Below are 23,270 nucleotides of genomic sequence, written 5' to 3'. Positions count from 1 at the left end.
AATTTCAGATAATTCTTACACTATTAGTGAACCCCCATATCATACTTTCACAAACCTCGCCTAAATAAAGGAACAAACGATTCCTGCATGCAGTATGTTGAATTCAGAAGCATGAAGCGAAGTGAAAAAAAGCCAGACAGAATGCTTCATACTGCATGATTCCATTTATAGGGCATTCTGGAAAAGACAAAAACGGAAGGACAGAAATCAGATCACTGGTTGCCAGAGGCTGGGAGTGAGGGCAGAGATTGATGCAATAGAGCATGAGACAACTATTTGTGGTGATGGACCTACATCATATCACAAGTGTAGTGGTGGTTACATAACTGCCTCATTTGTTAAGACTCATCAAATTGTGCATTTCAAATTTGTGAAATTTATTTCATGTAAGTGAATTCTATTTTGTGTAAATTTACCTCAATAAAGCTGGATAAAAAAGTAAAGAGTTAAATAAGAAAAAAAATGTGTAATTTAACTACCTGCAAAGTAATCTTATGCAGCAAACACTGACCGAATCTTAAATCAGGTAGAGTGTTTGACCAGTGTGGAGAAAAATGGCTCTGGTGTTCCCATCTGCTGTGTGAGTTCTTGGATAATATCCTAGGTTTAAACGCTTATCTTGAATACTCTGGAGAGGCAGATGGTGGTTGCCCTGGGTATTTGTTTTTCTCTTTGGTCTGTCATCATTTATGTATCACCAGTACCATTTTTGTCAAATAAGCTGTTTTGATAAATCATTTTGGAAAGTGGACTTGGTTTTCGTGTTCGGAAACTGACGTCCATGTCAAAAATCTTTTAAAAATCATTTTTACCTTTCCGTTAGTGGCAATAGACTCCTCTAAATTACACAATGCATTGCTCTAAAGCAGTGGTTCTCAACTGGGAGCAATTTTGACCCCCAGGGGGACACATGGTAATATCTGGAGACATTTTTGTTTGTTGTGATTGTTTAGGCAGGGGGAGGGAAGGCAGGAGCTACTGGCATTTAGTGAGTAGAAGCCAGGTTAGCTCCCCATGGCACAGGCTAGCTCCCCATGTCAATTTAGCCCCAAATGTCAGTAGTGCGAAGGTTGAGAAACCCTGGTATAAAGTTTATACTAAAGAGAAGGGTAGTTACAAACAAAAATAAAACTTATAAATCCATTATATAGCCATTGCTTGATGCTGTGAATGCTATATTTACCTTGCCTAGTTTGAGCACTCATTATTTATTGAAGGTCTGTATCTAGTCCTTTAGAAATATTATCTCAAAATAATCCTGGGAGGTAGTTTCTATTACAATCTCTATTTTATAAGGGAAAGATATGGAGATGCAAAGAAGTGAAGGAATTTGCCTAGGTGGCACATCCCTCCTTGCCACAACTGAGATTTCAACACCAGTTGATTCCAAATTGATGTTCTTCACCCTTTCTAGTCTTCAAACTATATCATTTCTCATAATCGCTTAGTATATGAGCAGGCAATTATGATAAAGTCATAACAAAATTTTTTCAGACAGCTATAATTTCATAGCTTTTTGGGGGGGCGTTGAAGGAGGGAAAGAATCTAGGGCAAAAAGTCTTTGGTATTAAATTAACAATGAACATGTGCACCTAATTCTCTGAAACAGGAAAAGGTTTAGATCACTTTTCATTTCTTTCATTGCGCATAATGCCAGGAAGCAGTAATTCACTTCTTGATATCCTGCTAATGTGAAAGGGTTAACCAGCTCTCCAAAGATCCCCCTTGTCTTAGTGTATCAGTGACGCAGGTGCACGTCTGCCCTGATGATTGCTCTCAACTGGACACTTTTCCAGCACAGTCCTCACATATACACAGAGCATTATGAATATCAAGGTGTTGAAAATAAACTTCTCTCGGATGAATGCTGCCTGACTGTAATCCTCCAGAATGGTAGCTACTAATTATTTGCAGGAGAAGAAAAAGAAACAGGTTGAATACCCGTCCATTCCTTCACTTAGTTCTTTTTGAGCAGAGAAGTTGTTACAATGTCACCGAGTACTTTGCGTGAAGCAATGTCCAGAAGGACCATAGGAAAAATATTCCTGCTAGGAATCCCACGTAAACAGTGGGGGAATCCCATTTACCATCTCTGATTTCTAACTGTTGTCCAGCTGTGTCCTGGGGAAACACAGATTGCTAAGAAAACAGAGCAAAGTGAGCTCCTCGGCTTGCGTTCATTCTCTGGAACTCAGAGTCAACATTCTGTGTGAAAAGGAGTGAGAGTGTGTGAAGAAAGGGTGGGCACTGGGGGTACAGAAGCCATTGGATGGAGAAAAGAAGGGACGGGAATGACCTTTGATTTCTGACTGTTTGAAACACCCAAAATTCAATCAGAGAGCAGAATATTCTCCAGCTGTTTCCAGTTAACCACTATAGAAAATCCTGGAAGTAAACCAAAATTTTTGTTTTGGTTTTTGTTCTGTTTTGGTCCCAGGGGATGCTTTTTTTTTTAAGCCCCTGTGGATTCAGAAGAGAAAAGTATTAATTCATGCCTTAGTTACATCCATTGATCTATTGCCTTGCTCTCAGGGTATCACAGGACCTCCCTCAAGCTCTTAAATGTGTTTATCTTAATCTCCTGACGGTTGGTTCATCCTGTCTAAAGTGGGCGGTGAGCATTGAAAGGCAGTTTCTGGGTCTTATTTCTATTAGCTAACACTGTAGATAAAGCCTGTCAACTTTCTTTGCTTTAGTTTCCTCTGGTGTTGAATTTTATTCATATAGTCTCAGATTTGATGGAATCTTAAGATGCAAGCAAAGTGTGAGCTGCTAAGAACAGAAGCTTCTTCAAATATAATTCAGACAGTCTGCCTTTGTCATTTAATTTTGTAGTGACTAGTTTGAGAAGTGTTTAAAAGCTAGGAAAAAATCCATTTGCAGACTACTATGCTCCTTTCTCTAATTTAGTTCAGTGTGACTGCATTTACACAGGAAAGCCTTCCTGTGTTTAAATCCACACTGGGATTAATCTAGTTGGTATTAATGGAGAACCTCACATGCTTATCCCAGTCAGGTTTATGCTTTAGACTTGACAATTTAGTCCTCAAATTAGGTTATCAGATGAGGGATTCTATCCGTTTTCTTCGAATTTTATTTATTTTGCCAGCGTGTGGCGCTGTTTCCTGTAAAAAGGTGCCTTTTTCATTTTTCAGAAGCATCTCTCCAAATCTATGGTATTTATATGGCTTAATGTAAATTCCAACAGGCTTGAAAACATCAAAGAAGAAAAACCTACTTAAGTCTTTTTAACAGACTAGAATTTCAGCATTTCTGAAGAGCACCTGAGGTTTCTTTTCATGTTCAGGAATGAAAATCAGAATAAAGGTATGATTGTTTATTTGAGCTTCGTTTAAAAAAAGTTTCATTTTACACAATTTTAAGTATGAATTTTACTGAAAAATTCATTATGCATTTCACATGAAAAGTAGGCCACTCAGAAGTGAGAAATGAGGTTTTTAGTTAAAGTTATATCATTTAAGATTTAGTTAAAAGTATATAATTTAAATTTCTTTTAGTTTGCTTATGCGTCTCAGAATGTACGGTTAGGGACAAAGCAGTAATATCTTGTTCATGTCAAGATCCAGAAATAAACAAGTTACTTTTTATATTTTAAATAGTTTCCTGCATTTGGCTATTATATAGTATTTCCTTTATGGTTATTTGTATGTTTTTCAATATCTACAGCTGATTTATAAAATCAGATATGGGAACCCTGACTCTTTATGGTTGCCCATTGTAGTGTTGCTATTATTAGAATTAGGGTAAGATTAGTTAATTGCCTAGTCACTGAGACAAGTATTCAGATTTTACTGGCATTGAACATTGTTTGAAACCACTGAGTTTCCAAAACCCAATGTTCCTTGCATGGTGCAGTGGCTGTTTGACACTAACATCAACAGAGCCCATCAAATGTGCTACAGTTACAAACTCTTGGGGGTGGGGGTGCTGGGAGGGAAAAAGCATTCACAGCTGAACATGGCCATACAATTGATCCTTGAAACCTGAAATGTACCCTCTGATACATTTTATTTTTTAGTAAATATTTAAATTTTAGTAATTATTGCAATGACAAAATAAAACTTTAGTGATGAGTTAATGTAGAATAGGCTCTCAGCATGACTGCAGAACAGGTACCAAACAAATTTAACACTAATTGATGGGGACTTTGGGGGAGGAGAGGGAAAAAGGCAAGGAGACAAATTGTTGAAAAGTAGAAGTAGCTTGAAATTGTATTTGACAGTTCTTTGCATATGTTGCCAAAAGAGTTTTAAAATTTCACCGAAATATTCTTTAGTGCATAAAAGTAACAGCAAACACATTTCTGATGCTTCTTGGTAAAATCTTCGTAAATATCGAGGTGATTAATAAAACTAATACCTTTAAACTTGCATATAGAACTGAATTTTTATAATCTCATCGAAGAAGAAAATGTGTCGCATGCTAACATTATCCCCAAATAGGATGTCTATATTGCAAGATGATAAAAGAAAGAGGTGATTGCAAATGGATGTGGGTTTTTTTTCTGAAAATAGATTGTATATTCAATGACCCAATGCAAAAACTATAATTTTCACTTGTAAAATGATTAAATTTGCCATCAGAGAGAAGATTGCTACAGTACCATAGAGGTTCACCCCATCTCTGCCTCAAATCATATTACAAAAAATGCAAATCTGATATTTATCCATTCAGTTGTTAACTGCATCCTAAGCTCTTCATTTCACTATTTCTTATTCTCTCAAAAGCTCTTTTGGTATTCCCTGGATCATGCAGTAAAGCTGAGCAGAAGAGAATTAAGTCTGGAGGAGAAGGAAAGTACTGTTAAAGAAGAGCTTTAGAAGAGTCTGGCTACCAAATTCTGACAACTTAGCGTGGAAATGTAGTGGTGAGTATGGTCCGAGGCCCTAGCAGGGCATACTTCTTGGTTTTCTCGCATTTTCTTTTCCAGAAGTTAATTGCAATTTCTGAGAGAAGATGTATGTTATTGCATCACCAAATGAAAGCCATTAAAAGAAAACTGCACCTCATATGTGAGTTCTCGCCCCTCACTTCATTGTCCCCTACACCCATAGCCAATGACCAGGGGCTGCGTTCAATTTAAGACTCATAAATGCCATCAAATTAAAATATTGGTCTTCTCCAGTTTTAGAGAGAGTTCTCAATTTGCTTTTCCAAGAGGAGCATATCACAGAGATATTATGCTTACTTCCTTTGTAGTTTATCCTAATCAAATGTAGCTGGAAAGCCTTTACAAAGACAAGCCGCTAGCCCCACCAAAAATGAGTCTAAGAGTGTCTTGGCTAAATGCATTGGAAAAAATATATCAATGTGGTTATTAAGAAATGGATTGGTGCATCAAATCCATATCAACACACATACCTAAAAAAGGTACTTGAAACAAAATGACGTCATAGCTGCTATTGAAATCAAAGTGTCTGCTCCATTTTTAATGGGCTATATGTTTTCTAAATCAATGATCTGTCAAACCTGTCCCTGATTCACTCGCTATGGAATCGCCTGAGATGCTGTTTAAAAGTTGAGATCCCAGTGTGCTACCCCAGATAGACTGACCCAGACTCTCTGAACATGGAGTCCTGGAGTACACCTTTAGCAAGCTTCCCAGGGGGCTTCTTATTCTCTGCTAAAATAAAAAGTAAAGAAAGAAGAAGAAACTAACGACCTAAATACATTGCAAGGAAGAGCATAGGTAACTTTCTGGAAACTATGAATGAGGGCCTTGTTTTGTGTGTTTCCTCTATACCCTGACCAAGACGGGCCACATGGGGCCTTCCCCGGTGGTGTAGTGGTTAAGTTCGTGCACTTCACTTTGGCAGCCCGGGGTTCGCAGGTTCGGACCCCGGGTGCGGACCTAGGCACTGCTTATCAAGCCATGCTATGGCGGCGTCCCACATATCAAGTAGAGGAAGATGGGCACAGATGTTAGCCCAGGGCCAATCTTCCTCAGCAAAAAGAGAAGGATTGGCAACAGATGTTAGCTCAAAGCTAATCTTCCTCACAAAAAAAAAAAAAAAAAGACGGGCCACACATTTGGTCTATCTCTGTTTACATAGAAATAAGAGTCAATAAGGCCCTTTTCTACTCTCCTTAAGAGATAGGTGTTTTGTCTGTTTAAGTCAAACTAAAGTCAATCTGAGGTTCACTTCTTCTCCATTTCTCTCTGACAAATTCAGACCATGGGGGTCAAGTTGACTTTGAGGAAAGATATACTAAGGCCTTTCTCACTAACGTACCTGGACGATTCCCACCCATCCATTTATCCATCATTCTTTCTATACGCACTTGTGGTTCTCCTCTCCTGTGGCTGGTTGTCATGAACTTAGGGTGTGGCTTCACCACTCCCGTGAAAAGTTAGAGAGTGTCTGTGTGCCAACTCGCAGGGTGAGCTGCATAATCAATTGGGTGGATGTGAGCAGAATAAAAAACCAGATTTCAACTGTTATTCTGACTTTATCAAAATGTTTTCCTTTTAAAAGTTACTTCAAACTGCAATGAAAATAAATAACATGAAAAAGGCTGGCATAATCACAGAGAATGTCTGTGCTAATTCTAAAAGAAGAAAGCAATATAACTGCTAGTATTATTCTAACATATGCATAATAAGGTGGCCCGATACCTTTAATCCTAAGCTTTCTGTTCAACTGACTAGATGTTCTCTTTTGTGGTTTACTGTAAAATGCATTTATTCATGGAAATGAATATGCTATGGAACCCATATAAGTAGCACACACGTTGCTTTTTTAAAAAAATACAGTGATCCCTTTGAACGTTTAAAAGCTGTTTTTAAAAGCTCAGCATGCTTGTCCTGATGATTTCTGTCTAGAGTATAAATCTCATGATATGACATGTGAGGTCATAAATCAAAGAAAATGCAGGCAGCCATAATATCCTTGCCTTCACCAAGACCAGGTATTTGCTTAACTTTAAAACTCTAGCAAGCACTGTGGAAGGATCCACTACAGCTTTTGGAAATGTTTTTAGTAATTCCCAAATGAAAGTGATAACACTCAGAAGACAATCCCTGGATTCAGATGTCACTCATTGACACAAGGCTTTGTACACCTTCCCATTGGGGTCACAACGAGTAGCTTCTTGCCTCTTAGTCAATATTAAGTATGTTTAACATTCTTAGAAAAGACTTCCGTTTGCAATTCTGAGTATCTTTTAACCAAATTACTGAGCTCATCCCTAAATTTTTTATGTTTCCGGCTCACATGTAGAATTGTCACGCTAAAACCTACAGATCCGGCTGGCTACATAATTTGAAACTTGTTCAAAATTAAAATCAAGATGGTAACAGATGAACACTAAACCAAGTGTGGATCCTTCTAAGATGGGGCTCTGTATAAGTGTACAGGTTGCACACCCATGAAGCCGGCTCTGCCTACAGAACCTTTGAACAAGACAACTCTGATTTTTTTAATTCATGGAGAAACACATTAAGAAATTAAATCTATTGGCCTTGCTGTCTTACCTAGGTGAAGAAATATATACATAAGATGAGGTACTTGAAAAAGAATCATAGGTATAATAGGATAACTGTAGATGGTTGTTATTATAATTTAACAGGAAGATCCCAAAATCGCAGAGTAGAAAGTGTGCAAAAGACTGGGGAGAGCGGGCTGGAAATTGGAAAGAGCCATCGACTGTACGCAAAGAGGGGTCAAGCTTTGTGATGGATTTCCGAGCAGATTGAGTGCATCTAGCCACTCTGCTGTGCTTGGTTGTGTGCGTATGGCGGTGCGATGTTTTGGAATGTGTGAGTGCTGTTCTGTATGAGAATGTGGAGGTGTCAGTGCACAGGACTACCAGTTAGTTGTTCCTCATCCAAGTGTGAGTGTGCTTGAGTCTTTTGGACTGGACTGTGTTACATAAATATCCCCATGCCGGAAGCACAGTCTTCATGACCACATCCCAGCCCTCTCTGGGGTCTCCTACCAGCAGCAGGGCTGGAGCACTGTCACCTCCCAGTGGAGCTCAGGGGAGCATAAAGCTTTATTACAGATGGTGTCGTAGAAATGCAGAGGTGTCTCTTTCTTTGGCGTGGCCTCCACTGTGGAGGAGAACATGTGTGCAGAAAGAGCATTGGAAAAGAGTACAAGAGACGACGGGCTGGCAATTTCACTGCTCCGAAGGCTGAATCAAGAGGCATGGGGCACATACAAGGGACAGAAAGAGTTTAGGAAAGATTTCTGTTTTCAATAACTCACAGTGCTTCCTAGAAAAATAGACACCTGAGGAAGCAACGTGCGTGGGTCTAATTAACAAATGTTACTAGCTAAGTACTCAGAGATAATAAGATAATAAGAAGATATCCCAGATAATAAGATGAAAAGAAGGAAGGAGAGAAGGAATGGGGAGGGAGAGAAGGAGGAGGAAAATGTCAGCCGAATGTCCCTGCCTGGCCTCTGTCCTGCCTCATAGCCATTTCAGTTCTGTTACTTAGCTTCTTTCCGCTACTTGGGAAAAAGGAAATTCAAATATGCTAAAGTATGAGCGAAGCTGGGACCGGGGATAGAAACTGGGGATCCAGCCTACAACTTTAGGGCGCTCGGTCCTTCCTTAGGCAGTTCTGACGCCCTTTGGGGGTCCCGAGGCCCTCCTTCCCAAGACAGCACCTCACATCCCAGCCCCGGGCTGGCTCACACCTGACGTTTACCTGGATGATGGGGCGAGGTGCGGGCGAGAGGGAGCGAATGCAGTCCGTAGGGGTGCCGGCGTGGGCTGGGCGTCGGACCACCAGGAGACAGGCGCGGCGTGGGGACCCGCCCTCCCTTTGACTACCGGGCCCGGGAGCCCCTTGGACCTGCCCACGGCCCTCCGCCCGGCCCCCCTGTCACTCACTTTCCTTCCAGCCAATGGCGCGGCCGTCTGTCACCCTCACCCCACCCCTCGAGGCCGAGCCGGGAGGGAGGTCGGCGGGGAGGGCGGGGGGCTGGAGTTGAATGATTGAACTTTCCAGCAGAGTTGCGGCGGCCGCGAGGTCCCCGGCAGTGCGGCCCCGGCGCGGAGCTGGGAGCCTCGGCCAGCGCCCGGCGCCCGCGCCCCCGACCCGCAGCCATGGTGCCCGGGGCGCCCGGCGCGGCCCTGACCCTCTGCCTCTGGCTGGCGGCCTCCGGGGGCTGCCTGGCGGCCAGCCCCGGCGCGGCGGCTGCACGGCGGCTGGACGAGTCGCTGTCGGCCGGGAGCGTCCAGCGCGCCCGCTGCGCCTCCAGGTGCCTCAGCCTGCAGATCACGCGCATCTCCGCCTTCTTCCAGCACGTCCAGGTACGGGAACCGCCGCCCGCCCGGGGTCCTCCCCGGCGCTGCGGGCTGCGCCGCGGGGCGCACGGCGCGCGCGCCTCCCAGCCTCGGCGCCCAAACTTCTTGCCCAGCTCGACCGGCAGATCCGGCTTTCGCTCGGCGTGGATTTTACCATCGGGGTGCTCTAACCCTCCTTTCCCACCTCCTCCCTGTCCCCGAAAGGAAAAAGAAGCCTGCAGCATCTCTCCCCAACTCCCCTTCTTCCCAGCGGAAAACGAAAGGCGATTTCTTTGGGGAGGGAGAGCAGTTTTGTGGACTCCAAGGGTGGTTGTGTGGATTTGTTAGTTTCCCGGGACTTCTGCGCGCGGGACTCCGGGCTGATGGCGAGTCCCGCAAACTCCCGGGCGCTCTGGGGCCCTCGGCGGCGCCGGCACTGCGAGCGAGGCCGGGAGACGCGCGCGGCTGCGCCCGGGGACCCGCGCGAGGTGCCCAGACCCGCAGGTGCCCGCGGGCCGACACTTTTGTCCCTATTGAGCCTTTCACACTCGGCGAGCCCGGAGCTCGCGGCCCACAATTCGAGTCCTAGGCAGATCACTTGGGGCAAGTCGTGTGTTCTGGAGTGTGTTGGGGCGGGGGCAGGGTGGCTGTGCGCGCCGCAATTCGGAACCCTAAAGCCTCAAGGTCTTGCCAATGAACAGCGTGGAGAGTAAGGGAAGAGATGCAAGGGATACGGGTCTTAGGCGGTGTTTGGATGCTCCGAGAAGAGTCCCGGGGTCAACATCTGCCCCCAGCCCTTGTAGAGTCTTTCAGCTGGATGGTGAAGCTTGTGTGTGTGTGTGTGTGTGAGCAAGGGTGTGTAGGAGGTTCGGGAAAAAGCACACTTGGCGCCTGTGGAGGGGGTCCACAGAGGCGAGGACCCCCGCGGACTTGCGTAGGGACCCGGGTGGCGGGTGGGCGCACGAGAGCCGCTCCGGGACTCGGCGGAGTTCCGTCCGGCAGCTGCCTTTCCCAGCCGGTCCCAGCGCGCGCGCTCTGAAATCGTTCAAGCAAACGTCTTATTTCTCTCGTCTGCCACCGTTCTCTCCCTCGCCTTCTCGCTTCTATGCCTAGCTGCTCACCTGTTCCAAGATCCCAACTTCTCGCCCCAGAGAAAACTGCGGAGGCCAGAAGGAGACTTGGAGCTCCTTGGCGGGGTGCTAAGCCGAGCCCTCTGCCCTTAAGAAATAAACTGGGCGTCCCTCTCGTCTGGGCGGGGTAAAGTGGGCCTCCCCTCACCAGGGGGTCTTGGGAATCAAGCTGCGAGAGGAGGCGATTGTAATGACCGTGGAGTTGGGGCAAATCTCCGTCGCCCTCCGGGTGTTCATCCTGTCGTGAGAGCTAATGAAACCTCGCGCCGAATGGCACAACGAGAAAGCAAAGTTGGGATCTTCAGAGATTGAACCAGCTCGCCAAGTTTGCGTGAGTGTGTGGTTTTGTTTGTTCCTAGTCGAAGAAGCAACATCTAGTGGGCTTCAGAGAAGTTGGCACGCTCTGCGGTCCTCCTAGGTCTTCAGGGAAAGCGAAAACCGAGTACTCGTCTCCTGCGGTGAAATTACGCGGACATGCTGGAGAGGGCTCCTCCCCAGCCACCTAGTTTGCAAATCGCTTTGCCCTGCCTTGCAAGTCGCTCTCCTGAGAAGATGCCACACTATTGTTTAAACAACAACAGAAAACAAACCCAAAAGAGCAGCCCATTCCCGGGGAGAAAGAGTATCTTTTCTTTCTTTTTTTTTTTACTGAATTGTCAGTTGCTGTAATTTATTTGTTTTACAGTTTCGGCGGCTAAAGAAGCAGTTTAGATCAAGCCAATTCCCGTGAAAGGCTTTTCTTGTGGTCTCTTGGCATGATTTCTCTTCCGAAGAAAAACTGCTGACAGAATACACATTGCCAGACAATCCTGATTACATTTTAATTAGCTGGGGTGAAATAAGCTGCAAATTACTCAGTTAGGACTTAGTAACTGCTGCTTTCGCAATCAAGTGCAAAGCCATTCTTGGAGGTTTTACTCTAACCTGATAATGCCTGATTTATCTAAATTGTAGGGATTAAGCTTTCTTAAGATTTGAAAAGACAGCAGCACACTCTCCTTATAAAACCTCAAGCTTCCCTATCCCTCCCCCCTTTTAAATAATTGGGAGGAGGTGGAGGAATCTGGCGGCAGGCAACTCATTACACTGCATGTGGTATTTATTAATGGGTAGGGAAGGCGGGGCTAGAGGAAGCTTCTGGAAGAGCTGCTTCTGTCAGGGTCACCCCCCACCCACCCCACCCCACCTACTTGTGCAAATAAGCCCCAGCAGAAGGCTGTTTCTGGAGCAGTTGCCATTTCCAACCTCTCTCGCACAGTTCTAGGCATCTTTGTAAGGCTGGGAGAAGGCTTGTCACCAGCCTGGAGGCCAGCCAACTGTGTGGACTTTCAGGTGTGAAAACTGCCAGGCCTTGGCTAGGAAGAACCCACCCTCTGCACTCATGGTGTAGACAGAGACTCGGAGCTGCCAGGGGCAATGACCTGCAGTAGCAGGCCTGCAGAAGAGGCTGGAATCCAATGGTCTTCACCGAGATTCGGTGCACTTACCAACGCCCCCCAGTCCTGCAGCAACTAGGCTGGAGGGCTGTGAGTAGATGGTGCGCACCTGGTGTCTCCACGTCTGCAGGGCCGGGTCACCTGTCAACCATGCCTGAAAGCACAAGGGACCCAATACTGATGCACGGAGGAGGTGGGAATGGTGACGGGGGAGGCGTGACTTCTCTGGCACAGCTGCTGACCTAGAAGAGCTTAGAATTTCATACTGAAAGGGAGATGGATTCTACACTGCATCACTTCACTGCTGAATGCTGCCCCTCATTCATGAAAACAGGCAGTGCGTGCTGGCACCTCCCAGGGGACCAGTCTCCAGCTCCGTGATGCCGCATGCAGGGCATTTGGCACATGGCCATTTCAAGTTCACACATATCATATATGCATGTGGTTAAAATCCTGCCAGCGGAGGTAGCTGGGAAGGACACCCTTGTATCAGCAGAATGAAGATGAGCTCTGAGCTGTGGGGGATGGAGCAGGGGAGGGGGCTCTGGAGCAGGGGAGGGGGCTCTGGGGCCAGGCAGGTCTGCTCTGCCTCCAGGCGTTACCATTTAGCAGATGGGGAGCTTGGGCGAATCACCTTCCAGAGCTCCCAGTCTCTCCTGTGTCCAGTGGGAGACCAGTACCTGCCCAGCAGGGTGGAGATCCTAAAACATGTTGGGGATGATGAAACTGATGGTCATAAAGGAACTAACACTAACTGGGAGATTACGAACTACCAGACACTGTTCTGGGTGTCTTACAAGGCTATCTCGTGTAATCCCCACAAGCATCCTATGGAGAAGGTACTGTCTGTATCCTCCCGTAATTGATAAGGAGACAAGGTGCTGAGGAGGTAGGTTGGTCATACAGCTCATAAACGGTACAGCTGGGTTCCGACCTGGGACAGCTACTGGTTTTTGGGTTTGTTTTTATTTTTAGGATTTCATTGGTTGGTTGGTTAATTTACTTCAGGACTGACTACCTAATTTTCAGGACCCAGCACAAAATGAAAATGTGCAGTCCATTATTCCAAGAGCAAGAAAAAAAGTGTTAAAGGAACTAAAATATAAAATTTTTTCCTTCTGTGTCTTTTCTCTCTTGACTTGCCATGGTGTTTTAAATTTGCTTTTCAATGCTGTTCTCAGTAAAGAAAAATTTAAAAATTAAGTTACTAGTATAGACTGTACTGCTCATCTTTGTGTAGTGCAGGGCCAGTGTTACACTCGAATGTCAGAGCATTTCACTTGTATGGGGAATCGCCAGCATTACACAATTTGGATTTCCTGGCTCTTCCCTGGAGGGTGCCTTGAGGTGGCTGGAAGGACAAGCAGAGGCCAGACTCAGGAAGGTGGGAAGGAGGAAGAGAGGACGCCCTCACTAAGTGCTCAATGTGGGGTGTGCCCGATGGGCGCCCCCCAAGGGGATTTTGTAGGACACATGTACAGGTGTAGATCTTCACAAGTACCTGGGGTCTAGTGTGCACCCATGCTTGCTCAGGCGTAACACATGCCTGGTCTCCTATTCTGCCAGCTGCTGGACCAATGCACTGCACTGTGTTCTAGATGGATCCTCAGGAAGTTGAGCCAGGGGTCTCCCCCTCCTACTGCTCAACCCATAGCAGATGGGCAACTCCTAAGTGTACTGCAACCTCCTCGCTGGATGCGACTGGTACCTGCATCAGGGATGGGCTATAGGCTTGTTCCTGTGGAGTCTTGGGCTCTGGCTGGCCACCACCAAACACAGCATGGTGCTACCAGCATGCGGTTAGGATAGCCACCACTATATTACGGGACCCTTCAGGGCATGCATGCTCAACCCTGACCCTCCTTGCACCCACATCCAGGTCCCTGCGGGGGACAGAGTGTGACAGTGATTTGTGGGAGAAGAGTGAGGAGAGAGAGGTTGAATGAGGACTGAGGTGTCGGGGGGCAAGGGAGGGGCAGCCGAGAACCTTTCCTGGCGGGGTGGGAGGCAGCATCATGTGTGATCCGGCGCTCCAAGCCTCCAGACTTCCATCAGACTTCACATACAAAATACAGACTAAAGGATAAAAATCATTACAAATTTCAATATGGCGATGGAAGACCATTAAGCCCCAGGTGTGGATCCCCTTCTGCGCATGGGCCGTGTGCAGTGGTCTGACATCCATGAAGCTGGCCCTGGTTTGGCTTTTTGTATATCAAGGCTTTAAGCCTTCGAATGGCTGTTCTTCAGAGGGCTGTCCCTAGTGTTCAAGGATACGATGGTGACCTGTGCTCACTTGGCCGTAACCTTCTCCACACTTGTTTTCTCAACTTCACTAGAAGATTAAAGAAGAGAGAAAAGAGGGAGACTGTGCCTGCAATAAGCTCTGTCTCTTTCTAGGTGAATCTCATTTGCCTTGAGAGTGACTTCCTCTCTTATGCTAGTTGGGACATTTCTAGTGGAGACCCGGCCTGCCGGCCCGGTTCTGCTCGTGATTGCAACAATGGAGCTGAATCTTGGAGCCTTCAAGATAGAGTCATTCCACTAAGTATCAGCAGACGTGGAACCTGCTCTTTCTTTCTCTGCCTGTGTTTTCTCAAAGGAAGCTCAAGAAAATAGGGTTTGAGGACTTATAGTAGCCCATGTGCAATAGAGGAGGGACAGCGTGTCTATTTCTTTGCCGGAATTCGGGACTACTCAGGGAAAAAGTGGATGGAATCTTGTTGGAAGATAAGTAGCAGGTTGCTGGCAGCCTTGGCCCTAGGGTTCTAGAATTTTATTAGTGTTAAGAGATTCTTGCTTAATGGGACATTATTCACCCTATAAAACACCACTGATAGGCTCGCTTAGGTAGCTGATTAGAGATCACAGGCTTTTCCTAGCAGTAATTGGAAGCTGTTTGTTTTGGCAAAGGAGAGAACTAAGCTGGTGATTAGCTCATTCTGCTTAGAGGACCAGCCTCTCCTCCAAGGAAAAGTAAACAAACAATTAGCGCCTCGAAACCCTTAGTGGCCACCATTCAGCCCCCTGCTCACAGGCTCTTGGAGGAGTGATTTTGTGGTGAATATCCTCAGCCCTGATGTGTCATTTGCCCTGCAGTGAGTTCTAGGTTGTATGCCAGAATGGCCAGGCCTTGAGAGAGTCCCTGGGAAGAAAGGCCATCCTCAAATTTGGCCGATCTATTTCCTGGTCTGGGTCACTGGATCTCTGGCTGGGTTTCTAAGAATTCATGAATTTGACCCAAACCAAACATTAGGCTATTCATAGCAAATTTTCAAGTTTTTGAAGCAGTTTTTCTCCTTGAATGTGATTTAAAGGTCTATTTTATTGTGACTATTGTGGAACATTTTAAAAACACATTAGAAAACACTTATTGACTTGTTCGTTTCTTTGTGCACTGTATCATTAGAGGAGAAATATATATATTTACATTTAAATATATTTTTATATTTTGTATATATTTATATGTGTCTATATATGTAATATATACATGTACGTGCGTTTGGAGGTCTAAGTTAAAAAGTTAATGTTGGGCTGGCCCCGTGGCTTAGCGGTTAAGTGCGCGCGCCGGGCTGCTGGCGGCCCGGGTTCGGATCCCGGGCGCCCACCGACGTGCTGCTTCTCTGGCCATGCTGAGGCCACGTCCCACATACAGCAAGTGGAAGGATGTGCAGCTATGACATACAACTATCTACTGGGGCTTTGGGGGAAAAATAAATAAATTAAAAAATTTAAAAAAAAGTTAATGTTGTTGGTGAAAGTGTTCCTCCTTTAAAAAACTTAATCATAAATTAAGAAATTACTATATTTCTTTGAAATGGATTCACCGGATTTCATTGTATAACCTACTGTTGTATGTTTCAGTGAATGGGTATACAACTGTAGGGTTCAGTGAGAAACTTACGAACCTGTTGGTGGATATTGCTTGTATGAACTCAGAGATGGAGAAGTTCCTATGTATCACTTGTGTTGTTTTACAGAGTTCTGCTCTCGTACACTTTGGAGGGTGGGGGTTGGGCACAGCAATCAGTGAAGCATATCCATATTATCAGAAGACATTTTGTATATGAAAAACAGGACCAGGGAAAATTGCAAATGCCCCATTGCAAGGCCTTGTGCAGATTATCGCATAACTTACACTTTGCTGCTTTGTCTAAACTCACAGTCCTTTAAAGTTCCCCAGCCAGCCACCTCTCAGCATTTCGATTTCACTTAGCCTGGACTCCGTATTTTGAAAGCATGTTGTCTGTCAACATATGGCATTTATTAAGTGTAACTTAGTTTTTCCTCTTTGCATTAATCAAAGATATCCATGACTCTATCAAGCTTCAGATCAGCATGAGGTCTCCCGCGTGACCAGAGCAGACTGATAAAACTCTTCTTCTTGACATTTTAGTTATCTTCGCACCATCATCTTAGGAAACTGTGTCCTTTGTTTTGGATTCTCTGAAATATTGAAAATAGGTCACAGACACCTATTCCTCCTCAGTAGATGCTGTTGGTGACCTTCTGTCCCTCACCCCGACAACCCCAGGCTCCTGTATCAGCTGCTAATAGCTTACAGCTGCTCCTTCGGAGAGACTAACCTTCAGCGATGGTTGTCAGCAAGACAGTGTATCCTCCTTCCTCGATGAGGGCAAATCGTGGCCATTGGCTCGCTGCTGGGGGATCTAGGAGGCCAGCCCCCTGCTCGGATTAACTCTTCCGTACAATTTATGCTCCAAAGCATTGCGTGGGACCAGGCTCACGCAGGTCCAGCTGAGCTCTGCTTGGCTCCCTGCTTACATCCCTGTAAGCTCTGCTTCCTGCTTTCTTACCCCCTTCCAGTGAGAGCTTCCCCCGCAGTGTGTCACGTACCCAGAAAGCCTCTTTTCAGCCTCTGCTTCTGGAAAACCCAGAAGGTGTCTGCTTCAGACACCCCACTTCAGAGCTCCCTGATCTAATTCATTCAACACTTTTGTTTTTCAGATTAGACAACTTGATGCTTATAGAAATGACTCGTGCAAGCACATACCCATAGTAGACAGAAGTAAAAATAGAATCCAGCTTTCACAACTCTCAGCTCAGACTTTTTTCCCACTGTCCCTTTAAAAACATGTTGAGAGTTTACACACGTTTAAAAAAATCCTTCTAAATGAAGAAGCAGAGTCAGAACATATTCTGTTATTTGAGTTTAGTTGGTATCTCCAGATGATGTCAGCAAAGATGTCACATCTTGAGCCCAATATTTAAGCACATCATGCTCCTTCATTGTCCAAAATTAAGCAAAACGTGAAAAATATAAACTATTAAAGGAAGCTTGAAATAGTTGTATGGTAGGTAGACAGTAGGTGGGGTAAGGGGACATCATTAACCACAGTACTGCGTGGCGGGTCTAGGGAGATGGCAAGGATAATTAATTCCAGTATTAACCAACTTTAGGTTTACTCAGCAAGCATGCAAGGGAGCCACATCTCGTGGGACCTAGAATCCCCTCTCTGTTCTTAAAAGATTTCACACGTGGTTTTAAAATAGGTGAGGGGAGGCGTTTTCCTGATGGTAGAGTGGGTTGGATAGAAGTAGTGATCCCCGACAGCCAGTTAAGTGAAAAGGAACATGGAAGGAGTGTTCCTTCCATGGCTCATTTTTTTTTGTGTGAGGAAGATTGGCCCTGAGCTAACATCCGTGCCCATCTTCCTCTACTTTATATGTGGGATGCCGCCACAACATGGCTTGATAAGCAGTGTGTAGGTCCATGCCCAGGATCTGAACCTGCAAACCCCGGGCCGCTAAAGCGGAGCGCACGGACGTAACCACTATGCCACTGGACCGGCCCCTGTTTATGGCCCCTTTTGATGTAAATCACAGGCTGTAGATGCTGCATCTGTTTCTCCCTTAAAAAAAAAAGAAACACTGCTTTAATTACTTCCATTTATTTCAGCCAATATCGATAGATTGCTGCAGTTTCAAAGATGAGACTGTAAAATCCCTGCTCATGAGGAATTTATAGTCTCGTCCGGGCTAAGACTTGTAAACAGACAACTCAGCCCACAAGTGAGAGCTCATGTAGACTTATTTGTGTGAGATCTCAGAGGAGGGGGAGAGTGTTCTAGGAGAGATGGCACTTGAGCTGAACCTCAAGATCTGGGCTATTCCAACAGAGAACAACCAACTTGAGTAAACGCAGAGTCTTGCAACCATCTTGTCTGTCTCTTGGGGACCCTCAGTGGCTCCTATGGACAAGATACAGAGTCAGCGCCTCATCTATCAGCCAGGCTGTGGGAACTTGGTGAGAGCTGTCACAGAGCTCAAGTCTGTTTTTCTGTGGGACAAGTTAAGAGCAGGTCATCACACTTAGAGGAGTGTGTCCAGTTTTTCCTGTTCTTGCTGATCCGGCTGAACCTCAGGCTACACGACCAGCAGCTCTAACGCTCTTCAGTTGATCTCTGTGGAGATCCTTGCCAGCATCCCTAAGAAAGAGCTCCAGAGGACTAAGAATGTGGAAGAAGGAGGCTGCCCACGCCATCTCCCTGCCATTCCGCTTTGGCTGGCGGTAGGACCCCAGTCTGAATTAGTAGGGGTGGGCCCAAAGTACGAAACTCTCCTGAATCGTTGGCCACAGGATAGAAGGTATTTAGCGCTGCATGTTGTAGTGTCTTGGTGTTGACAAAGTAGCTTCACACGAAATATCTATTTGACCTTCACGGCAACTCTCTGAGGTCAGGAGTGTCATTTTTCTTTTACAGATAGGAAAGCTGAAGGTCTGGAAGTGAGATAACCAAGGCTGCAGAGCAGAAACTCAAGCCCTAATTGTCGTATTCCCTAATATTTATACTACACGACCCTGCTTCTCAGGATGTTAACAACAAGAGGGGACAGAGTGGCAATATCAACTATGGTATAATCCAGAATCTTGAAATTTGGGGGGTGATAGTCCTACGTTTCTCAATCTCTCACTGGCTCCTGGAGGCACCGCTGCGTGACAGAGGGCACAGTTGTGGATGATTGAAAGGTTGCTGGTATGATGCAAGAGCCTTAGAAACCCTCAGTCCATCAACACCATCGCCTGTGCATTTCTCCCCCCAAATCCTTCTTCCAATCAATACGAATCCATCGCATATAATCATCTTTCAGGTATCTTAGGTTGTGGGGACCCAGCAGAAGTCAGATGTGCTTTTTGCTCTCAGGAGAATTATTTTCTACCAGAGAGAGACAGACATTTAAGCAAATAGTTGCAAAGAGTTGTTAAAGTGAAGAAACTATTATAATCATGAATCATCTTTTGAATCTCTATATATAATCACACATTATCATAAGTGCTTAGATGAAGAGTATTTTTTTCTCTTACAAATTGATTTTCCAACATTTCCACTTGTCTAACAAAAGAGCAGAGTATTATTGTGATCCTTGCAGAAACGTCCCAGGAATGGGACATTCTGACATCCTTGCAGAAATGTCCCAGCTGTTCTCCTTGATGTCACAGAAGATGAGTTTGTTGTCTGGGAAGAACACAAGCCTCCGTACTTCAGCCTTGACCTGCATTCTTGGCTGCCATTGCTGTTCTGTAGGGTGGTGGGACACATATGAAGTATTTGCAAGTGGTCATTGTAGCTCGTATGTGTGTGACAGTGACTTCCAAGAACTCGGTGTGCCTCATATACTTACTTTCTTTCCTTGTGTTTTGATTTTGGGAATGTCTGTGTGTGTTTACACTTTATGGTTCTTTCCAGCATCTCTCTAAGATATAAAAAGTTGGACAATGAGGAATTCTGAGAAAAGGAGAATTTAGAAAATTCTCAAGGCTACATATGAAGATGGTGACGAATGGGAGTTCTTTAATCCCCGAAGGGCTAAAATCTGTCTTCAGGGGAATCTGAGGAACAGTAGCCCATCAAGAGGGAAAAAAAAGCTAACTAAAACTCTTACTTCACGTTCTCTTTATCCTTTTGTTTGAAATTGTAACTTCTGTCATTTAATAAGCTTCTTGCTTTCCAAGTTATTAATATCCTGCCAACTTCAGAAAATAATATTCTGTTTTAGAGTGACCTCAAAAATATTTAATTAAAAAATTTTTTTTCTTTTAAAATTATTTTCTTGAGGTCATATTGGTTTATAACATTGTGTAATTTCGGGTATACATTATTATAAATCAGGTTCTGTGTAGACTGTATCATGCTCACCACCAATAGTCTAGTTTTTGTCCATCACCATACGTACATGCCCTTTTATGCCCACCACCCCAGCCCCTTCCCCTCTGGTAACCACTAATCTGTTCTCTTTATCCATGTGTCTTTTTATGTTCCACATATGAGTGAAATCATATGGTATTTGTCTTTCTCTGTCTGGCTAACATAACACCCTCAAGGTCTATCCATGTTGTTGCAAATGAGAGTATTTTGTCTTTTTTATGGCTGAGTAGTATTCCATTGTGTGTGTACCACATCTTCTTTATCCAATCATCAGTTGATGGGCACTTGGGTTGCTTCCACGTCTCAGCTATTGTGAATAATGCTGCAATGAACATAGGGGTGCGTAGATCTCTTTGTATTGTTGATTTCATGCTCTTTGGATAAATACCCAGTAGTGGGATAGCTGGATCATATGGTATTTAGATTTTTAATTTTTTGAGAAATCTCCATACTGTTTTCCATAGAGGCTGCACCAATTTGCCTTTCCACCAGCAGTGTATGAGGGTTCCTTTTTCTCCACATCCTCTCCAACATTTGTTATTTTTGGTCTTGGTGATTATAGCCATTCTAACGGTGTAAGGTGATATCTTAGTGTAGTTTGGTTTGCATTTCCCTGATGATTAGTGATGTTGAACATCTTTTCATGTGCCTGTTGACCATCTGTATATCTTCTTTCAAAAAATGTCTGTTCATATCTGTTGCCCATTTTTTGATCAGGTTGTTTGTTTTTTCGATGTTCAGTTGTGTGAGTTCTTTATATATTCTGGAAATTGACTCCTTGTTGGATATATGATTTGCAAATATTTTCTCCCAGTTGGTGGGTTGTCTTTTCATTTTGTTCATGGTTTCCTTTGCCTTGCAGAAGCTTTTTAGTCTGATGTAGTCTTATTTGTTTATTTTTTCTTTTGTTTCCCTTACTTGAATAGACATGGTATTTTAAAAGATGCTGCTAAGACCGATGACAAAGTGTACTGCCTATATTTTCTTCTAGGAGTTTTATGGTTTCAGGTCTTACATTTGAGTCTTTAATCCATATTGAGTTAATTTTTGTTTATGGTCTAAGGTGATGATCTACTTTCATTCTTTTGTATGTGGCTGTCCTGTTTTCCTAGCACCATTTATGGAACAGACTTTCCTTTTTCCATTGTATGTTCTTGGCTCCTTTGTTGAAGATTAGCTGTCCACAGACGTGTGGTTTTATTTCTGGACTCTCAATTCTGTTCCATTGATCTGTGTGTCTTGTTTTTTACATCAGTACCATGCTGTTTTGATTGCTATAGCTTTGTAGTATATTTTGAAGTCAGGGATTGTGATGCCTCCAGCTTTGTTCTTTTTTTTTCAGGATTACTTTGGTTATTTGGGGTCTTTTGTTGCCCCATATAAATTTTAGGATTCTTTGTTGTATTTCTGTGAAGAATGTCATTGGGATTCTGATTGGGATGGTAATAAATCTGTAGATTGCCTTAGGTAGTATGGACATTTTAACTATGTTTATTCTTCCAATCCATGAACATGGAATATCTGTCCATTTCCTTTATGTCTTCTTCGATTTCTTTCAATAATGTCTTATAGTTTTTGTTGTATAGGTGTTTTACCTCCTTGGTTGAGTTTATTCCTAGATATTTTATTCTTTTTGTTGTGATTGTAAATGGGATTATATTCTTGAGTTCTCTGCTAGTTCATTATTAGTGTATAGAAATGCAACTGATTTTTGTAGGTTGATTTTGTACCCTGAAACTTTCCTGTAGTTGTTGATTATTTCTAGTAGTTTTCTAGTGGATTCTTTAGGGTTTTCTATATATAGAGTCATGTCGTCCACAAACAGCAAGAGTTTCACTTCTTCCTTTCCAATTTGGATTCTTTTTATTTCTTTTTCTTGCCTAATTGCTCTGTCCAAAGCCTCCAGTACTATGTTGAATAGGAGCAGTAAGAGTGAGCACCCTTGTCTGGTTCCTGTTCTCAGAGGGATGGTTTTCAGTTTTTCACTGTTGAGTATGATGTTGGCTGTTGATTTGTCATGTATGGCCTTTATTATGTTGAGGTACTTTCCTTCTATACTCATTTTATTGAGAGTTTTTATCATAAATGGATGTTAGATCTTGTCAAATGCTTTTTCTGTATCTATTGAGATGATCATGTGATTTTTATTTCTCATTTTGTTAATATGGTGTATCACATTGATTGATTTGTGGATGTTGAACCATCCCTGCATCCCTGGTATAAATCCCATGTGATCATGGTGTATGATCCTTTTAATGTATTGCTGTATTGATTTGCCAATATTTTGTTGAGGATTTTTGCATCTATGTTCATCAGTGATATTGCCCTGTAATTTTCCTTCTTTGTGTTGTGTTTGTCTGGCTTTGGTATCAGGGTGATATTGGTCTCATAGAATGAGTTAGGAAGTGTTCTGTCTTCTTCAACTTTTTGGAAAGAGTTTTTGGAAGAGTTTGAGAAGGATCAGTATTAAATCTTCTTTGAATGTTCGTTTGGTAGAATTCTCCAGAGAAGCCATCTGGTCCTGGACTTTTGCTTTTTGAGAGGTTTTTGATTACTGTTTCAATCTCTTTACTTGTGATTGGTCTATTCCGATTCTATATTTCTTCTTGATTTAGCTTTGGGAGGTTGTATGATTCTAAGCATTTATCCATTTCTTGTAGATTTTCTAATTTTTTGGCATGTAGTTTTTCCTAGTATTCTCTTATAATCCTTTATATTTCTGTGGTATCCATTGTGATTTTTCCTCTTTCACCTTTATTTTATTTATTTGAGCTGTCTTTCTTTTTTTCTTAGTGAGTCTGGGTAAGGGTTTGTCAATTTTGTTTCTCTTCTCAAAGAACCACCTCTTAGTATCATTGTTGTTTCTATTGTTTTTATAGTCTCTATTTCATTGATTTCTGCTCTAATTTGTATTATTTCCCTCCTTCTGCTGACTTTGGGCTTCATTTGTTCTTCTTTTTCTAGTTCTGTTAGGTATAGTTTAAGATTATTTATTTGAGATTTTTCTGGTTTGTTGAGGTAGGCCTGTATTGCTATAAATTTCCCTCTTAGTACCACTTTTGCTGCATCCCATAAGAGTTGGTATGTTGTGTTTTCATTTTCATTTGTCTAAGTATTTTTTTGATTTCTCCTTTGATTTCTTCATTGATCCAATGCTTGTTCAGTAGCATGTTGTTTAGTCTCCATATATTTGTGACTTTCTCAGCCTTTTTCTTGTAGTCAATTTCTAGTTTCATAGCATAGTAGTAGGAAAAGATACTTGATACGATTTCAAT

General features: G+C 43.6%; 1 protein-coding gene across 4 annotated transcripts in view; it reads left to right on the top strand.

Moving 5' to 3' along the window:
- Nucleotides 1-9,017: 9,017 nt before the first annotated feature.
- The window catches only part of ANOS1 (anosmin 1), a 187,822-nt gene continuing 173,569 nt past the window's right edge, over nucleotides 9,018-23,270 (top strand). For 2 of the 4 annotated variants that reach the window (XM_058535399.1, XM_058535398.1), the window contains exon 1: nucleotides 9,019-9,288. In XM_058535399.1, coding sequence (XP_058391382.1) covers nucleotides 9,082-9,288 — 207 coding nt within the window. In that variant the 5' untranslated portion in view covers nucleotides 9,019-9,081. Of the gene's footprint in view, nucleotides 9,289-23,270 lie in introns of all 4 variants that reach the window. The other 2 variants (XM_058535400.1, XM_058535397.1) reach the window with 2 other exon arrangements.

Source organism: Diceros bicornis, chromosome X (genome assembly GCF_020826845.1).
Source record: "Diceros bicornis minor isolate mBicDic1 chromosome X, mDicBic1.mat.cur, whole genome shotgun sequence".
Lineage (NCBI taxonomy): Eukaryota > Metazoa > Chordata > Mammalia > Perissodactyla > Rhinocerotidae > Diceros > Diceros bicornis.
The sequence above is the reverse complement of the archived record's forward strand: the minus strand, read 5'-3'. Positions and strand labels throughout refer to the sequence as shown.